The 17,671-nt window shown below is 36.4% G+C and overlaps 1 protein-coding gene across 2 annotated transcripts in view; it reads left to right on the forward strand.

Moving 5' to 3' along the window:
* UBQLN1 (ubiquilin 1) overlaps positions 1-12,330 on the forward strand; it is a 48,387-nt gene extending 36,057 nt beyond the window's left edge. The window contains exons 7-11 of one of the 2 annotated variants that reach the window (XM_022558888.3): positions 4,051-4,193; positions 7,141-7,224; positions 8,431-8,546; positions 8,804-8,972; positions 10,334-12,330. In XM_022558888.3, coding sequence (XP_022414596.1) covers positions 4,051-4,193; positions 7,141-7,224; positions 8,431-8,546; positions 8,804-8,972; positions 10,334-10,486 — 665 coding nt within the window. In that variant the 3' untranslated portion in view covers positions 10,487-12,330. The remainder of the gene's footprint in view (positions 1-4,050; positions 4,194-7,140; positions 7,225-8,430; positions 8,547-8,803; positions 8,973-10,333) is intronic. The other variant, XM_022558890.3, reaches the window with a different exon arrangement.
* Positions 12,331-17,671: the final 5,341 nt, after the last annotated feature.

Consider the following 17,671-nt stretch of genomic DNA (forward strand, 5'->3'; position numbering starts at 1 on the left):
TCAAAGGAAAATAAGAAACAACAAAAACGAATGTACCCTGATGGCTTAACATTCTTATTATATTTTTTTTACTATTATAATGTTTACTCAACTCTTCGAAGTTAGTTAGGTATGCACATATATTCATAAGTACACCTCATATACCTGAAAGGTGAAATTCGTGACTCTTCTTTTGCCCTGTAAGCGCTCACTCTGGACGGTGAGGAAATCTTAGAGCAGGGGTCAGCAAATTTTTTCTGCAAAGGGATATAATACTTCAGGCTTTGCAGGCCAAGAGGCAAAATCAAGAATATCACATTATGAAGGGAATTCCCCAGTGGTCCAATGGTTAGGACTCCATGTTTTTTTGTGTGTGTGTGTGGTACGCGGGCCTCTCACTGTTGTGGCCTCTCCTGTTGCGAAGCACAGGCTCCGGATGCGCAGGCCCAGCGGCCATGGTTCACGGGCCCAGCCGCTCCGCGGCATGTGGGATCCTCCCGCACCGGGGCACGAACCTGTGTCCCCTGCATTGGAAGGCGGACTCTCAACCACTGCACCACCAGGGAAGCCCAGGACTCCATGTTTTCACTGCCTAGAGCGTGGGTTAGATCCCTGGTCAGAGAATGAGGATCCCGCAAGCCATGCGGCGTGGCCAAAAAAAAAAAAAAGAAGTATTACATTACGAGAGAAAACAAAGTTCCACAAGTTCTTTTATTGATGGAATTAAAAATGTAATAATAATTGGGTATAACATTTTCTTACACATAACAACTAATGATAGGAATGGAATTCTTTTTAGGGATGACATTTTGCTTAATTGATGTTCACAGTGTTTCCTTTTGTCAATTGCAAATCATTTGCAAATGTTCATCTGGTAATACTGATAGGTAATGAGATTTTACTTATTTCATTCAAATGTGTGTTCATTCCCAAAATATATTATTACAGTAGCATATTCATCAGTTGGAAAGCATTTATAGGATTCTGTTAGATTCTTTTTGGCTTTTAGCATGTCATGACAGATTAATCACTTCCAATTGAAGATTAGGTGGTAGTGCCTCAATTATACAATTAAATGAATTTTAAAATGTGGATATTTCTTTGCACTTGCACTGAGGTCCAAAAAATGCTGTTGGAACAATACTGTGGGCTCAAAACTATCTTTACTGCACATTTGTGGGAATGGAGAACTTGCTGCTTGTTTTAACTTGACAGCACGAGAATGTATAAAGCAGCCTGACATTGCCTGTGATTCAAACAATTTCATTTGTTGTCAGAATGACTTAACCACAGTATGAGTTTGGCGTATAAATGCTGTTTTGCCTTGTAATTTTGGGAATTAATTGAGAAACATTACCAAGTCTTTAGCAAAAGGTAATTTCCAAAGTCATTTATTTATTGTTTGATAATGGTGGTCGAGTGGTTCAGAAGAATTTCAGTCTTAGCTCTGAGCTAAAAAAATTGCAGTAAAACTTTACCTCTTTAAACACAAACAAACAAAACCAGAAAACTTGACCTCTGTTAAGCCGTCAAACTGCTGTTTGGGCAAGTCAGCATATTTCTGACAAAAGTTCATGATATTGACTATGGCTGAGTTCACCGGAGTGAAGTGAAGTTCATCATTGATACTCTTACCAGTTGAATAACGTGAAAGTTCAAAATATGTTCCAGAGTACCTGCTGATGAATAAGACAGTGATTAACTATAGTCTTCAAATACCTTATAAGCATTTAAATACTTATAAGCATTAAAAATACTTTATAAGCATTCTATCTTTGTCCAAGTAATTCTTTTAATACTCCACATGCGTTTTTATCATCATCAGATGTAGCACATCTTAGCAGATTCTACCTCAGGTTGTACCAAATGAGTGTTCTCTCAACTTTGAAAATAGTTTTTGCCTGTAAGTCCATGCAGACTGTTTATAAAAACTAATTTTTCAGTTACTTCAAACTTGACATTGACTCCTCAAATACAAGAACTGAGCAGTATCAGTAACATTTGTCAAGAAGCAAGGAATACTACTCAAAATAATTTTCATTTAAAAAAATTATGTAGTTTCATATTCTGTATAATTTTAAAAAATATATTTATTTATTTGGCTGCGCCAGGTCTTAGTTGTGGCACGTGGGATCTTCATTGCCACGTGTGGGATCTTTGTTGCAGCATGCAGGATCTAATTCCCTGAGCAGGGATCCAACCCAGGCCCCCTGCATTGGGAGGACAGAGTCTTAACCACTGGACCACCAGGGAAGTCCCTGCATTGTTTTTTAATTGATTATTGATGTAGAGCCCAATGTCCTTTAACTCTTGAGAAACTGTTTTCCTTGAAATGCTGATGGTCTTAAGTTTATTTTCTCTGGACACATTTACTTGGCTGCCGCAGTCAAGATTTAAATAATCATGGTAATTAATCACCACTAGTGTACTGCTTTCCTTGGTTGGCTAACAAAAGAACCATTTGGGAACCTAACTTTGGTTGCAGCCTTATTTTCATTTTTTATTTTTGTGAAGCAGTTTGGCTATGATGAGATAATTGTATTTTAGATTTTGTATTTTTCTGACTTTACTGTGAGTTGGGAATACTGTGATAAGTGTTGTAGCAGTGTTGAAGTGTATTGTATTCTTTCAGTGTCATTGCATAGTAAATACGGTTTTGCCATCTCATTTGATAAAGTAATCCATATTCTTCTGTGCCTTAAAAGCAGGGCATTCATAGTCCAATTCTCCCCTTTTTCTTCTTGTTCTGACATAATTGGTATGCAGTGGTAATGAAAAAAGAAATAACAGCATGCTACAGTGATTCGTATGGCATGAGGTATAACTGACTCACTGATTTGTGGTATGCTGAACAGCAGTATAGAGCAGTATGATAGTGCCATGTGGAGCCTCTGTCGAAACGACTCTGCTTTTGTAGTGCAGAGGCAGCTATAGATAATAAATGAGGGAGCATGACTATGTTCCAATAAAATGTTACTTATGGATCTTGAAGTTTGCATTTCATACAGTTTTCAGATTTTATTATTATTATTTTTTTCAACCATTTAAAAATGTAAAAACCATTTTTAGCTCATGGGCTGTACAAAAACAGGTCATGGGCCATATTTGCCCTGCAGGCTATGTTTATCAGCTATCTTTGAATATCCTTGGACTCTAGGATGTGGGGGGAAGAAACCTAAATTGAAATAACATGAGAGAATAGGAAAAGCAAAAATTATTACAGAAAAAGAGCAGAATTATAATAAACTAGAAAGGTAAGCTGGAAGAGTCAAATGTTTTGAGCCCATTAAACTACACTGGGTGGAATAAGAACAGAAGGGAAATGAAAAAGCTAATCAGTTGTAAGTTTACTTGAGTTTGAGTATATCTAGCAGCAGGTGAAAATCTGGATATATGTGGAACAAATTAATTAGTTTTCAAAGAATGTTGAATTCACGTAAATTTAGCTATAGCTCTCTACAAAAAAGAATAATAGTAACAAGCATCTACACATTAATTTAATTGTAAAAACCACTCTATCAGGTAGATACTGTTTACCCCATTTTACACATGGGGAAACTGAAGTAAGAAGAAGCTCCCTTAATTTGGGGTTGAATTCATTGAGTGCCAGGAGTCAGTGAAAATGGGGTGGAGGCCTGGGCGAGAAGGCTTCCTTCTTTCTTAAGTGGGAACATATATTGAGTGCTGAATATGATTCTAATTAAGCGATCCTGGAGGAAAAGTTGGCTCAGACTTCTTCACTTAATGAGGTTTTTTCAGTAGTAATTTTTACCATATCAAATTTTTTCCTTAAATTGATTTTTTAGAACCTAGCCTTTCCATAAGATGTGATTTTCCCATAAATGCAACCAGAATGTTTAAAGTCCATAAACCCTCCTTTATTGGTATATGTTGGGCGTGTAGTTTTGGAGATCTTAGTTTTAAAATTCTTTCTTAGTTCAATTGATAAGTAATATGTGTATTTATCTGCAGTTGCTAAAATTATGCACAGTATATGTGTCTTAAAACTTTCTTTTATGTATCTTTTCCTTGATAAAATGTCTTTTTTTTTTTTTTTAAACAAACTTTCAGCTAGTATGTTCAACACACCAGGAATGCAGAGCTTGTTGCAACAAATAACTGAAAACCCACAACTTATGCAAAACATGTTGTCTGCCCCCTACATGAGAAGCATGATGCAGTCACTAAGCCAGAACCCTGACCTTGCTGCACAGGTGAGTTTATAATTGTATTATAAAGGACTGAGCACTGTGTATTGAAGTGGCCTGATCAAATAATTGTGATTTTGGCACATTTGTGTGTGCTGCCTTAACACACTAGAAAAGTAGGCAAACTGCATCTCGAATTTTTTGGACAGTTTGTTTCTTTACAGTAAATTAATACTTCACAATATAATTAAAACAGCTTAATTTCCGCTGTTCACTCCCTTCAGAAAGAAGTGCAGGTTTAGTTTGTATCTACATATGTTGATATAGGAGATGAATACAAAAGTTTTGAATTGATCTCCCTTTTGAAGCCTATTCTTTAGTGTAAGGTAAATCTTGAAGGTGATTTAGAAGTGTTAATACATTTGATACTTTTATTTATTAGATCACACAGATTCTGAATAATAGTCATGTTCAAAATGGCAGTTATAAAATAGCCTGAAATTGTTTACTATTGGTGAAGAGAGATTTGTGGGAACAGTATTCTCATTCTTTCCGTTACAGATCTCCACCCAAAGTTAGTATACTGGTCCTTTATTAAATAATTCATTTTCTAACTTGTTTCTGAACAGACCATAACTAAAAAAAATGAGTGGATCTCAACCCTAGCTTGACATTTAGAATGACCTTGGGAACTTTAAAATTAAAAAAAAAAAAAAAATTCTTAGCCCTGTCCTGAGAGATTTTGGTATAACTGTATTGAATTTTTTTTCCCCCCAAGTTCCCTAGGTGATTCTGATGTACCCATAGAGTTAAGAACCATTGGGCTTGAAAAACCTTGGAGAATGTGAACTAAACCGTGATCATCTGTGATTTGTATTTGCTGTTTATTAAGAATGGCTTCCCTTCTGTGGAATGTTGGGAATTTGAAATAGTTTCCTTTATAGTCACTTTCCATTTCCAGAATTTTAAAAGCTTTTAAAGTTAATCACTTTCTTCATTATGTCAAATGAAACAGTTTTTATACTTCTAAAATTTGGAACCATGTTGATTCAAGTATATAGCAGATACCTTTGAGTTGCAATCCTCAGCAACAGCTTCTGTCCTCTTAAAATTTGTAAAATTGGAAGTAAAGATTTTTTAGATAAATTTTTTGTATACTTTAAATTTTGTATATTGTAGGTACGTTTTATGAAATACTGTTTTATTCATAAGAAAATTATTAGACTGAGTTATTACTATTAAATGCTTCAACTTACTGTGATAGTACTTTTGTTTAAAATAAATGGAAAATATGTATGCAGAGTGATCCTATTTGTATGGTTTTAAATGTATATTTAGCTAATTAATAATAAGCATTAAATGTGCGTCTTGCTTTAAAATTTTGACTTTAACAAGCACATTCCCGGCCATTTAAACTAACAATTTTACATTTATAAAGTGACTTGAGCACTTTTGTATGCTGCTTTTTTACTCTAAAACAAAATGTTGACAAAAGAAAGCTAGATATGAATCGTCCTTTATTATAGACAGTTGTTAGAAATGCTTATAATGTACTTTGGTTACCAGCAGATTAAAGTTTGTAGTTTCTCTATTCTGATTTTGATTTTTAGGTATTCAAAAAAGTCTGATTGTAAAAACTGTTGTTATATACGGTCAGGTACGTTAGGAGAACTATCCTAATCAAATGAGATACAATTTTCTGAGAAGGAATGAATCAGTTTAAGATGACACACTTGTTCAAATAACATGAATCCTGAAAGATAAATGTGATAACTTTGATATATGTTCATAATAAAAAATATTTGACTGGAGCCGTTAAAGAAGCAGGTTTGTTGGTCTCAAGTAGGCTTTACTTTATTTACTGTGAACTTATTGGTCACTTTGAAATAAATGCTGTATATCCATAAAACATTGTCTGACTTCTTCCTACTTTATTTTGTTGAAATTAATCTACTTTGCAACAATTGATAAACTAAAGGAGGGAGGGAAGAATTCTCTCTACTTCTAGTAGTTAACATATAATTTCTCTCAAATATAGTTAATTACTTGAGGGCAAGGATCATCCCCCACCCCCCCAGACTTTGGATGTGGACTGGTAAATAGGCTATCAGTAAATCATTGTTAGTTGACTTTTCACTCCATCTGGGGAAACTGATATAAAAATTTGTCTTTTTTGAAGCTATGAGAATTTACTAGTTTCTGGTTATGCTGATCGTGTATTGTAATCTTATTTTCAGGTATACAACATCATGTTAATATTGACCCTGACTTTTTAACTCTTAACACCCATTTGAAGGTTAGGAGGCATGCCATTTTTCTCATCTGTGGTGGTAGTGAGGTGAAATCCAGAGGCTAATCTTCGTGTTCTCAAATGGATTTACATCTTTTAAGGTCTTTTTAAAGCATTTTAATACTTTATCCCCAGAGATCTATCGGTGCTAGTCCTAGGCTTATATTTACCTAGCAGCTCCATTTCTCTGGCAAGTTGGTTGCTGTTCTGCGGTGTTATTTTTCTGGACCTAATATTATCTGTTTTGCAGTAGGCAGGTAGATACAGCAGTTCCAGATGTGGATTTTCTCTGTGCTTGCCACTTGTGTGTTGAGGTGTCTGTGCAAGCCATGTATAGTTTCATGTATTGATGCTTATGTTTATTCTGTCAGTGTAGCAGAAAATATATCTTCATGAATGCCAGTTACTCCCATTTTTCTTTCAAGGGCAAATATTCACCTTTACTTAAGGAAAAGTCAAAGAAATGGTTGCTTTTATTTTTTAGGTATTGCATGTCATTATCATAATCACCATTCCCATTGAGAGAGAAGATGCCTCGTTTTTGTTTTTGTTTTGTTTTGGCAATCCCTTTTGTGGACAGTATCTTCCCTTTTTTATTCATGTTCTACCTTCCTCCCTGTTAAGTGCCAGATTAGGCACTTGGGGGAAGATAGACTATTAAACAAGGTACATTACTTGTTTCAGATATTTCCAGTTAAAATTGTTTGAACACTTGCCCCATAGATGATGCTGAATAATCCCCTATTTGCTGGAAATCCTCAGCTTCAAGAACAAATGAGACAACAGCTCCCAACTTTCCTCCAACAAGTGAGTAAGAAAAGATGCTAGCTATCTTCGGTAATGATTTGCTTGAAAAAGTTTGGTGATAAACATTTTCCTTGCTTTTCTCTGGCTGATAGCAAAATGTAGAATACAGTCTGCTGTCAATTTGCAGAGAATTCAGCTTGATCTTAATTGAGCCCCATTTCACTGCTGAACTTTTGCTTATATTTTTTAAATATAAATTCTGAGGAAAGGACCATTTGGTTTTTGCTTTTGAGGATTTAGGATTTTGAATGCTTCGTTAATACCATAAACCATTTCCTTTCACTTTACTAACTTTGAAGTGCTTCATTGTCATGTTACACTTTATGGTTTAACTAATCTCTAGTGACAGGAAAGAGCTACCCTATCCTATTTTACATGTTTGATTTCTTTGTAATGTTTCAGGTACTCCAAATTAATAGAATGCCTGTTTTCCAAGGGGTAGATCTCATTCCTCAAACTCGAATTAGCAAGATTAAAATTGTCGGTGTTGTCATATAAAGAAGGTTTTATTATTAGAAAAGTACTTGAGATGGCCATGGTAATTTTATTATTTAAAAAGAAGAGAAGTCAGTCTTGGCATTTTGAAACTGGTAGTTCTAGGGAGGGATTTTAAATATTATGCAAATGATCCTCAGGCCTGTAAACCATAATCCAAGGTTAGTGTCCTTGATCTATTGTAATGATGGAAGCCTATCTTTTTTGGTTAGTCATGTGGTGTATATTTGGAAGTAGGGAAGCTGAATCGGACACATGTATTAACTTCACCTTTGGAACTATTGTTTTAGAGTGTATCTGGTAAAATTGTTACATCAGCAACGGATAACACTTGGTCAGGAGGAATATGTGGCTTTCACCATTATTACCATGTTATATAAACTGTGCTTTTGGAGGTTGTCTCTCAGAAATATTACTTTTATCTGTTGGTAAATGGGGAACAGCTGTGGCTTCCAGAGGAGCTCCTGATTGTCTTTCATTATGAAAAATGGCTTTCATGATGGACTTGGGAGGAGGTCAAGTAACGATTTGCACACTAGATTGCTGTCAAAGAGGAGGTGCTTGTGTTTATTTTGGGAAAGAAATAATGGATTCACAGTGTCTAGGAGTAAGGTATTAGATTTTCTCAAGAAGTGTAGCAAAGAAAACATTTAAATTTTACCTTCACTGACTTTAATTCCCTCGTAACCACTGGTTTTCTTTCTTCCTTAGATGCAGAATCCTGATACGTTATCAGCAATGTCAAACCCTAGAGCAATGCAGGCCTTGTTACAGATTCAGCAGGGTTTACAGACCTTAGCGACTGAAGCCCCCGGCCTCATCCCAGGGTAGGTTTGTTTGGGGAAGATTATGAAAGTGCACAATGTTTTTTTTCTCTGAGAATTTCAGACTTAATGCCATCGTGCCTTTTTTTGGTTGAGATTGTTTTATTTAAGACAGAGTTTTCAAAGTTAAAAATGGTTATTTTAAGAAGATAACTTGGCTAATACTGTGTTGAAATGTAACTGATTTACCATCAGCTGGCCTGGTCTGGCCTCTTGTTTTGCAGGAGTTTAGGTTTACTAACAATTTACGCTTTTTCTAGGTTTACTCCTGGCCTGGGGGCATTAGGAAGCACTGGAGGCTCTTCAGGAACCAGTGGCTCTAATTCTGCGTCTGGTGAAAACCCAAGTCCCACAGCAGGAACCACCGAATCTGGACACCAGCAGTTTATCCAACAAATGCTACAGGCTCTTGCTGGAGTGAATCCTCAGGTAATGATTCTTTTCTGCTCTTCTTAATGTTAGAAATTTCAAGAAAAGAAAAGAAGGTGGCCATCTTTTTGGTTTAGCCTGTAATGAAAAGTGCAATCTTAATTGATTCTAAAAAACAGGCATTACAAAAATGGTTAACTTTGGTACTATATTGGACACTAAAGGAAACGTTACAGTTGAAGGGAAGAAATGCTTTGCCTTAATTTTTGAAAGTTGCCTTCAAAAATGCATTCTTTTTTGCAGTCCCTGTTTGAAAATTATTTGAAATAGGTTATATTTTATAAAAGTTTGTCAGGGAGGAATAGAAACTTGGTTATTCTCAGTATCTCCTGAATTCTATCTAATCTTTGTACTTTGATGTAAAAGAATTCCTAACTACCTCACCCCACCCACTACTGCCTCCTGTGGTAACTTTTGTTACATATATACACCTCACAGATATGGCTAAAAAATGTGAATGCCTAATATTCTTGCATCTGGAATCATTTATTTACTAAGAATATGCCATTATGATTCCCAGTTCAAACCTATTACAGTAGATTGTCCTTAAACTTCTATGTGGTGAAAATACAGCATAGTTTTTTTTATTTTAAGCCTTATTAAATACAATAAAAACAGGTCAGAGATTTATCTTATAAAGAATTTGTATTCCCGATACCTAGCATAACTTCTGGCTCAGTAAATATTCTTGGAATTAATAAGAAAAAACGATTTCATGTATTAGGCCAAATTGTTATCTAAGTTGAACAATCTACAGGCCTCGCCATTATCAGGTTGCCCAGAATTGAGTGATCATTTATGTATTTTTGTCTTACATCATTTCTGAAAAGGAGGTGGAGCTGAACAGTCAGAGGTGTAGTCTGTGCATGTGAAACTGGAACTCTTTTCTCAAGACTTGATTGGCTGATACAGAAATTAATTCTACATTCTAAGCCTCCTTAGAACTTTAGAATTTTATACATGAGGACAATGGCTTTTATAATTACCCAATTGGTCAGTAGCTACAAAATAAATAATCTAATTCTAAACTGTTTGCATACATACTTTTTAAAGTTTGCCTATATGTTCATGAGCTTCTTAGTAATGGTTGAAGTCTATTAAGCTTTTTTTTTTTTTTTTTAAAGCAGAGTTATATGATCTTTGACATCATTGTTTAGGTATAAATTAGATTGTTTAAAATAAAGTGCTAATTGAACTTTTAAATATGTTGAATATGTTTCTAGAGAGGCCAGTTCTTTTATAGCTCAGTAGTCTAGCATATGTTATTTTAAAAAGCAATTAAAATTTTTAAGATTATTTAGGTGTGACATGGACTGATTTTCCTTAGAGTTTTTGTTTGTTTGTTCGTTTTTCTTTAACAGCTACAGAATCCAGAAGTCAGATTTCAGCAGCAACTAGAACAGCTCAGTGCAATGGGATTTTTGAACCGTGAAGCAAACTTGCAAGCGCTAATAGCCACAGGAGGTGATATCAATGCGGCTATTGAAAGGTTACTGGGCTCTCAACCATCATAGCAGCATTTCTGTATCTTGAAAAAATGTAATTTATTTTTGATAACGGCTCTTAAATCTTTAAAATACCCGCTTTATTTCATTTTGACTCCTGGAATTCTGTGCTGTTATAAACAAACGCAATATGATGCATTTTAAGGTGGAGTGCAGTAAGATGTGTGGGTTTCTCTGTGTTTTTGTTTGTTTGTTTTTTGTTTTTTCCTGGAACAGTGGGAATCAATGCTTTTTCATTTAAGGCTACTGCATGCATCAACCACTTCTGCATTTATTGTAATTTTTAAAAAACATATCACCTTTTATAGTTGGGTGAACAGATTTTTGTCCTGCATCTGTCCAGTTTATTTGCTTTTTAAACATTAGCCTATGGTAGTAATTTATGTAGAATAAAAGCATTAAAAAGAAGCAAATCATTTGCGCTTTGTAATTTGTGGTACAATATTGCTTATTGTGACTTTGGCATGTAGTTTTGCAAACAAAAATGCTGTAAGATTTATACTACTGACAGTTTTTGCTTTATTTGTATACAGAATGTGTATGCACATTTGGGACTGCATTTCTAGAAACATATTGCAATAGATCATCTGAGCAAAAACATCTGTAACCAAAAAAGTGAAGATAAGGAAATACTTTAAAGCTGAGTATTTCCTAATTGTGTAGAATCTTACAGCATCTTTGATACACATCTCAGCAAAAGTACTGGTTAGTCAGGTTTGTTGAAAATATAGTAGAAAAGCTGATTCTGGTTATCTCTTTAAGGACATTTAATTGTACAGACAAGATGATGTAACATTGTCTCAACATTCACAGATTGACTGTAAATTACCTTAATCTTTGTGCATACTGAAGGAGCACTGTAGTATAACCCAAAAGTGCATTTGCCTAGGACTTTTCAGCTTCTCCCATAGGTAGTTTAACAGGCATTACAATTTGTAATTGAAATGTTGCTTTCACTGAAAGTGTCTTGATGTTTCAGTTATTTTTAATTGCCATATAAAAATAGAACTGTCTTCTGGGTTTATCATTTTTCTTATGCACAGGCAATACATGAATTTAAAATGATTTGTGAGCCACTTGTTTCTGAAGTGTTTTGGTAGTTCTATTAAGAAATAGTTAAATATTGTGCTTTTCAGAGCCTGAGAGAGGGGAATTTTTGGGGGTGGGGTGGGGATCTATCCTGGATTGGGCCAGCCTGAATAATACTGGCAACCAAGATTCTGTTAGGATTTCTGTGCATATAGTGTAGTAAAGAAGTATCTTTCAGGGGTGAAAACAAAGAGCCGTTTTAACAATGTTGAGTACATTTGGCTGTTCCACAGCTTTTTTCTTCCCTCCCCAAAGAAATTCTGTTTGCCTAACTCTCAAACTATTGGGGTGGTACATTCCTTTAGGACCAATTAAAACATAACTTTGGGGTCAGTAATGTATTTGGCTGACTCTGGTTCAGTATTCTCTTAGGTCATTATATTCTCTCATGTACAGTTAAAGGATGTTAAAGTAACCTAAAGTGAATTCAGACCAGTAAAATCAAGGGGAAATACAAGTTGAATTCCATTACTTCTGTAAGTTTGCTTGCTATTAAAAAAGGTAAAGAGGCAGGTTGCCCACCATTTCATGCACTGTTCTGACACTTTCCCCTGGAAAAAAACATGTACAAAGGTCAAGATGGAGGCATGGCTAAGAGGAAGTTGTTAAGGATGATATTCATGTGTCTGCTCTCTCTGCCTTATGCCTCAGTATGGTTTAAAAACTTTTGTACTGGCGAATATGGTGGTATACAGTGTGGGATAGTGTCATAACCAATTTGACAATTTATTAATCACAAAATAACAATAAATCTCTAGCTTTTACACTTGTTTGTCTTGCCTTTTTTGTAGAAAGAAAAAGGTGTCTTCAGTTTACTTTCTCTAACCATGTCTTTTAAAGACTATTGGAGTTGGTTTACCTGATTTTATTACACTTGAGATTATTTTTCATTAACTTCTTGTTTCCTCAATCAAAATATGTGCATATATACTATATTGTGTGTTAAAAAGAGAGCCAGCTGGGAAGTCAGGTGGCCTGGGCTTTGCTTGCTCTTTTTGGTACTTGACTAGTTATTTTTGAGTCAGGACATCATGATTTCTTCACTGAAAGTGGTGGTAAGGCCTGTGCGGCACACCCAACTGGGTGATCTCTTAAGTACCTTTTAGTTGTTGCTCTGGTGTGATTTTTGTTGTTTGTTTGTTTCTAATATGTTTATCTTAGTTCAGGAGTTCAAAATACTTAAAATTCTCAAAAGCATTAAAAAAACTCTTGAAATAATATAGACTTAAATTGTTCTTATACTGGGTTATTACAAAATGAATAAAGAATAGAGTGGTGAAAATAACATTTCAGGATTTTATTTCCCAAGTGGAATATTTGTGATCCTAAACAAAGTGCAGCAAATCAGATAAATGACAGCTGGCCTCTGTGTATTCAGAATTGGAGTTTCAGACTTGGCTTAAATATAGTAATGAAAGGAGTTTTTTGTTTGGGGAGACATTATTACTATGTTAATTTAATAGGCAAGTGACAACAAATTAGGACAGATAAGAATGTCACTAACATTAGTGATAAAAGTGAAGCTAGGGCGCATGTCTGTGTCCTTGTGCAAAACAGAAAAAGGTTATGTTGTTAAGGCAGGGAAATACTGCATACTCTATTAACATTAAACACGTTAAGTCAATAAGAAGTCCTGCATTAAAGAAACCTGTTTAATACAGCTTTGTCCTATCCTCTGCTGTCCTTTTTACTTAACTATTTTTTAAGGTAATGCTATATCCAGTGAACACACTTGGGGAAAACTATACTTAGTAAGTGCACATGGTATTCTCTTCTCTGGAATTTCATCTGTTTTCTTTGGCTTATATAAAGCCTACCGTGCCCTCTGGGATCAGTTTTGTAGTCTTCCTAAACTTTGCTAACCAGTTGATACACTCTGAACTGTCAACTGCTGCATTCTGTCCCTCTCATTCATTTACAGTTTGGGGGATTTTTGTTCGGTTTTCTGCTCTGAAATTTTCTTGGCAGTTACTTAGGTAACAATAAGTGTTTCTCTTCAACTTCTTTATATCTTTCCTCTCATCAACCATAGGCAACCATTGACTCAAAGTAAATATTTATTGAACATCTGTTGAGTAACAGGTTCTTTTCTAGTTGCTCAAAGTGTATAGCAGTAAATAAAGTCTGTCCATATGGGGTTTAGATAGTAGAATGTAGCGAGACAGTAAACAAAACACATATATGACCCTGTTAGGTGGTGGCAAGTGCTTTGGTGAAAAATTAAGCAGAGTGTTAGTTCAGGACAAAGGGATTTTATTTTGTATAGGGTAGTCAGAGAAGGCCTCATTGAGAAGGTGACATTAAAGTAGAGACTTGAGGAATATGTGGGAGGGTGAACAGCTTTTCAGGAAGAGGGGCAACTAATGAGAATACCCTGTAATGTGAATGTTCTGAGTGTGTTTGTAGAATACAGGGAGTTTGGTGTGACTGGCAAGTGAGCTAGGGAGAAAGTGGTGAAGGGACTGTGGCGAGATGGGGACAGGTAAGTGGTGCAGGTGTTTGATGTGGAGGGCTTAATACTCCAATTTTTGTGTCCCATCCCCAGAGTTTCTGATTTACTAGTCCTAGGGTTGGAGGAGAATTTGCATTTATAACAAGTTCCCAGGTGAAAACCATTGGACTAGGGGAACCAGGGTGGAAGCTGAGAGACTGTTAAGAGGTAGTATCTCAGAGATAATACCAACTTGGGTTGGATTGGTAGCAATGGAGGTAGTAAGAAGTAGTAGTCAGATTTGGGGTATGTTTTGAGGGCAGAGCCAGTAGGTTTTACTGATGGATAAAAGTGTGAGGTTAAGAACAAGAGAGATGTCAAGCAAGGTGAGCAAGGTACATATGGGGAGGAGTGTAAGTCTAGTTTTGATGTGTTAAGTGAGATGTACTTGATTAGATATATAACTGGAGATAATGAGAAGGCAGTTGGAGGAGAGGTTCAGGCTATAGACAGGTTATACAGCTGCCAGTGTGTATATAGGTAGTATTTAAAGCCAAGGAACTAGATCAGTGGTTCTCAACCAGAAGGGACTTTGCCCCCCAGGGGGGCTTTTGGCAATGTCTGGAGACACCTTTTTGACATCATGATTGAGGCTGCTATTGGCTCTAGTGAGTAGAGGTCAAGGATGCCACTGAACATTCTCTGGTGCACAGAGCAGCCTTCCACAACAAACGTAAATATCTGGTCCAAAAATGTTAATAGTGCGAAGGCTGAGAAATCCTGGCTAGATGAATTTCAGAGATTGTTTATAAACATACTTTGGGAAGATTTGAGTCCTGGTTTACTCCCAGTTCAGAGAGATGATAGGAAACCAGAAAAAGACATGAACAGGCAGGTAGGCTGAAAGCAAGTGGAGAAACTTTTTCACGAGGAGAAAGATGGTAAATGAAGTGTGTTAAATGCTGTTGCTTCAAGTACTCATCATGGATTGACTATTAACCTATGGATTTAGTAAAGGGAAGGACCTTTATGACTATGACAGGGGTTTTAAGGGTGATTAGCGTAAAATTCTGGTTAGAGTGAACCTAGAAAGTATCAGGAGACACAGAATTTTGAAGTAAAGAGAATCAGAGAAATGGGGGCAGTAGCTGTGGTGAGGCGAGTGGTGGCGGTATAGAGGAAGTTTGCCCTTTGTGTTCTTTTAAGATGGGAAGTACTGCTGCACACGCGCGCGTGCGCTTGTTTTTGGAGGAGAGTATGGAATAATTGTTTTCTACCAAAAACTACAAACAGAAAGGAGTTACCACCACCTTTGATCCCCAGAATAGGTTTGATAGATAGATCCAGATAAGCAGGCAGACACATTCGTTATATGGGCTAAAGTGTGAGGGAGAGGGTTTGTCTTTCAAGCCATCATCTTCCTCAGCTAGGTAGCCAGCTGCCTTTCCTTGTCAGTAGGAGTGGTACCTTCCAGGCCCATCTGAACTTTTTGTGGTCAAGGAAATGGAGGAAAAGCAGCCCCCTCCCAACATCTTTGCTTTGGTGAGACTGAATAGAAATAAGGTTGAGGTTTTTTCCAGAGCTGAGATGGTGATGAAGCACATTCTCAGTTTGTAATTCCAATTTATACATGTTACCATTTGTGCCTCAGACTCCTTAATTATAATGTAACCTGTCCCAGATTCACAACCCAGTCTCTTGCTTACCACTCTATGCTTAGAACAGAACTAGGCACATATAGGAGCTCCCAGTATAGTTTCCCTCAAAAGACCGAAGCTGAATGTGGGGTCTGATTGTTTAGTGGGATGTATAGTAGTTGCTGTATATTCAAGCTAGATGTTTTTAAAGCTATTCATAGACCCATTCTGCACTCCTTATACTTTCTAGAGAGGGAAGGAAATTTCCACTGTGTTGTGGTTATCTAATGCCTCATAACAAACTACCCCACAGCTTAGGGGCTTAGAACAAAAACCAGTCACTAATTCTATCATGAATGAGCAGTTTGGCAAGGATTGGTGAATACTGCTGGAGCAACTTGACTGGGTCTGGAGAATTTATTTTCAAGAAGGCTTATTCACATAGCTGTTTAATTACTACTTTCATCTGGGAGTACAGTTGGGTTCTCAGTTCCTCTCCACCTGGGCCTTTCTACAAGGGCTGCTTCTGCTTCCTCACAACATGGTGGATAGGTTTCAAGAGCAAGTATTTCAAGAAAAATGAAAGTTGTCAGTTTTTTAAGGTCTGGCCCCCAAACTGGCCCAGTGTCATTTCTCCTGTATTCTACTGGCCAAGCAGTCTTAACTTGCCCAGATTTAAGGTTCATAGGCCCAACTGCTTGATGGGTAGAATGTCACAGAATTTGTGATCATCTTAATCTAACATACAGTGTGATCCCAGAAGGGGAAAACTGTTGGAGGAACACATTTTTGTTCTTCAGTATTCACTCTTTTCCAAGGGAGAAGTAGTGACTTAACTGCTTATTGAATACTGTAGAAGGAACGAGGTGCACTTGACCGAGTCCCTGTTCTTCGGGAAAGTCTGTCCAAAGGAAGCATGCGTTCTAGTCGGCTGTCTTAGCACATATGATAATAAGGTTAGTGAGAAAGTTCTTCTTGTGGGGGAAGACCTGTGGTTTTCATTTTTGCTAAAAAATACAACAAAATTGACTATTATAACCGTTTAAAAATGTATAGTTCAGTGGTATTTAAATACATTCACAGTGTTGTGTAACTGTCACAATCATCCAGAACTTCTTCATCACCCCAAGAGGAAACCCTATAGCCATTAAGCAGTCACTCACCATTCCCCCCTTACCCCAGCCCCGGGCAACCACTAGTCTGCTTTCTGTCGTCTGTGCGTTTACCTATTTTGGATGTTTCATATAAATGTAGTTACATAATACAGGCATACTTATATACTTATATAATACAGGAGATAGTGTGGGTTCAGTTCCAGACCACTTTAGTAAAGCTAATAGCACGATAAAGCGAGTCACACAGTGTTTGGTTTTCTGGTGCATATAAAAGTCATGCTTACACTATACTGTAGTCTGTTAGTGTGCACTAGTATTATGTCTAAAAAACAATGTATATACCTTAATTAAAATATTGCTAAAAACTGCTAATCACCATCTGCACCTTCAGTGAGTCGTAATCTTTTTTTATGGTGGAGGGTCTTGTCTCGATGTTTGTGGCCGTTGACTGATTAGGGTGGTGGCTGCTGAAGGTTGTGGGGTGGCTGTGGAAGTTTCTTAAAATAAGACAACAATAAAGTTTGCCCCATTGATTGACTCTTCCTTTCACAAGTGCTTTTTTGGTAGCATGCAGTGCTGTTTGACAGCATTTTACCTACAGTTGAACTTCTTTCAAAATTGGAATCAGTCCTCTCAAACCCTGCCACTGCTTTATATTAGTTAATATGTGATATTCTAAACCCTTTATTGTCATTTCAACAATCTTCACAGCTTCTTCACCAAGACTATATAGATTTCTTCTCAAGAAATCACTTTCTTTGCTTATCCATAAAAAGCAACTACTTATTCGTTAAAGTTTTATTGGGAGTTTGTAGCCATTCAGTCACATCTTCAGGCTCCACTTCTAATTCTAGTACTCTTACTATTTCCACCACATCTGCAGTTATAAGAGTAACATCAAAGACCACTGATCACAGATCAC

This window comes from Delphinapterus leucas, chromosome 6 (assembly GCF_059928025.1).
Source record: "Delphinapterus leucas isolate spDelLeu-1000000601 "Yukka" chromosome 6, BTC_Dleu_Yukka2, whole genome shotgun sequence".
Taxonomy (NCBI): Eukaryota; Metazoa; Chordata; class Mammalia; order Artiodactyla; family Monodontidae; genus Delphinapterus; species Delphinapterus leucas.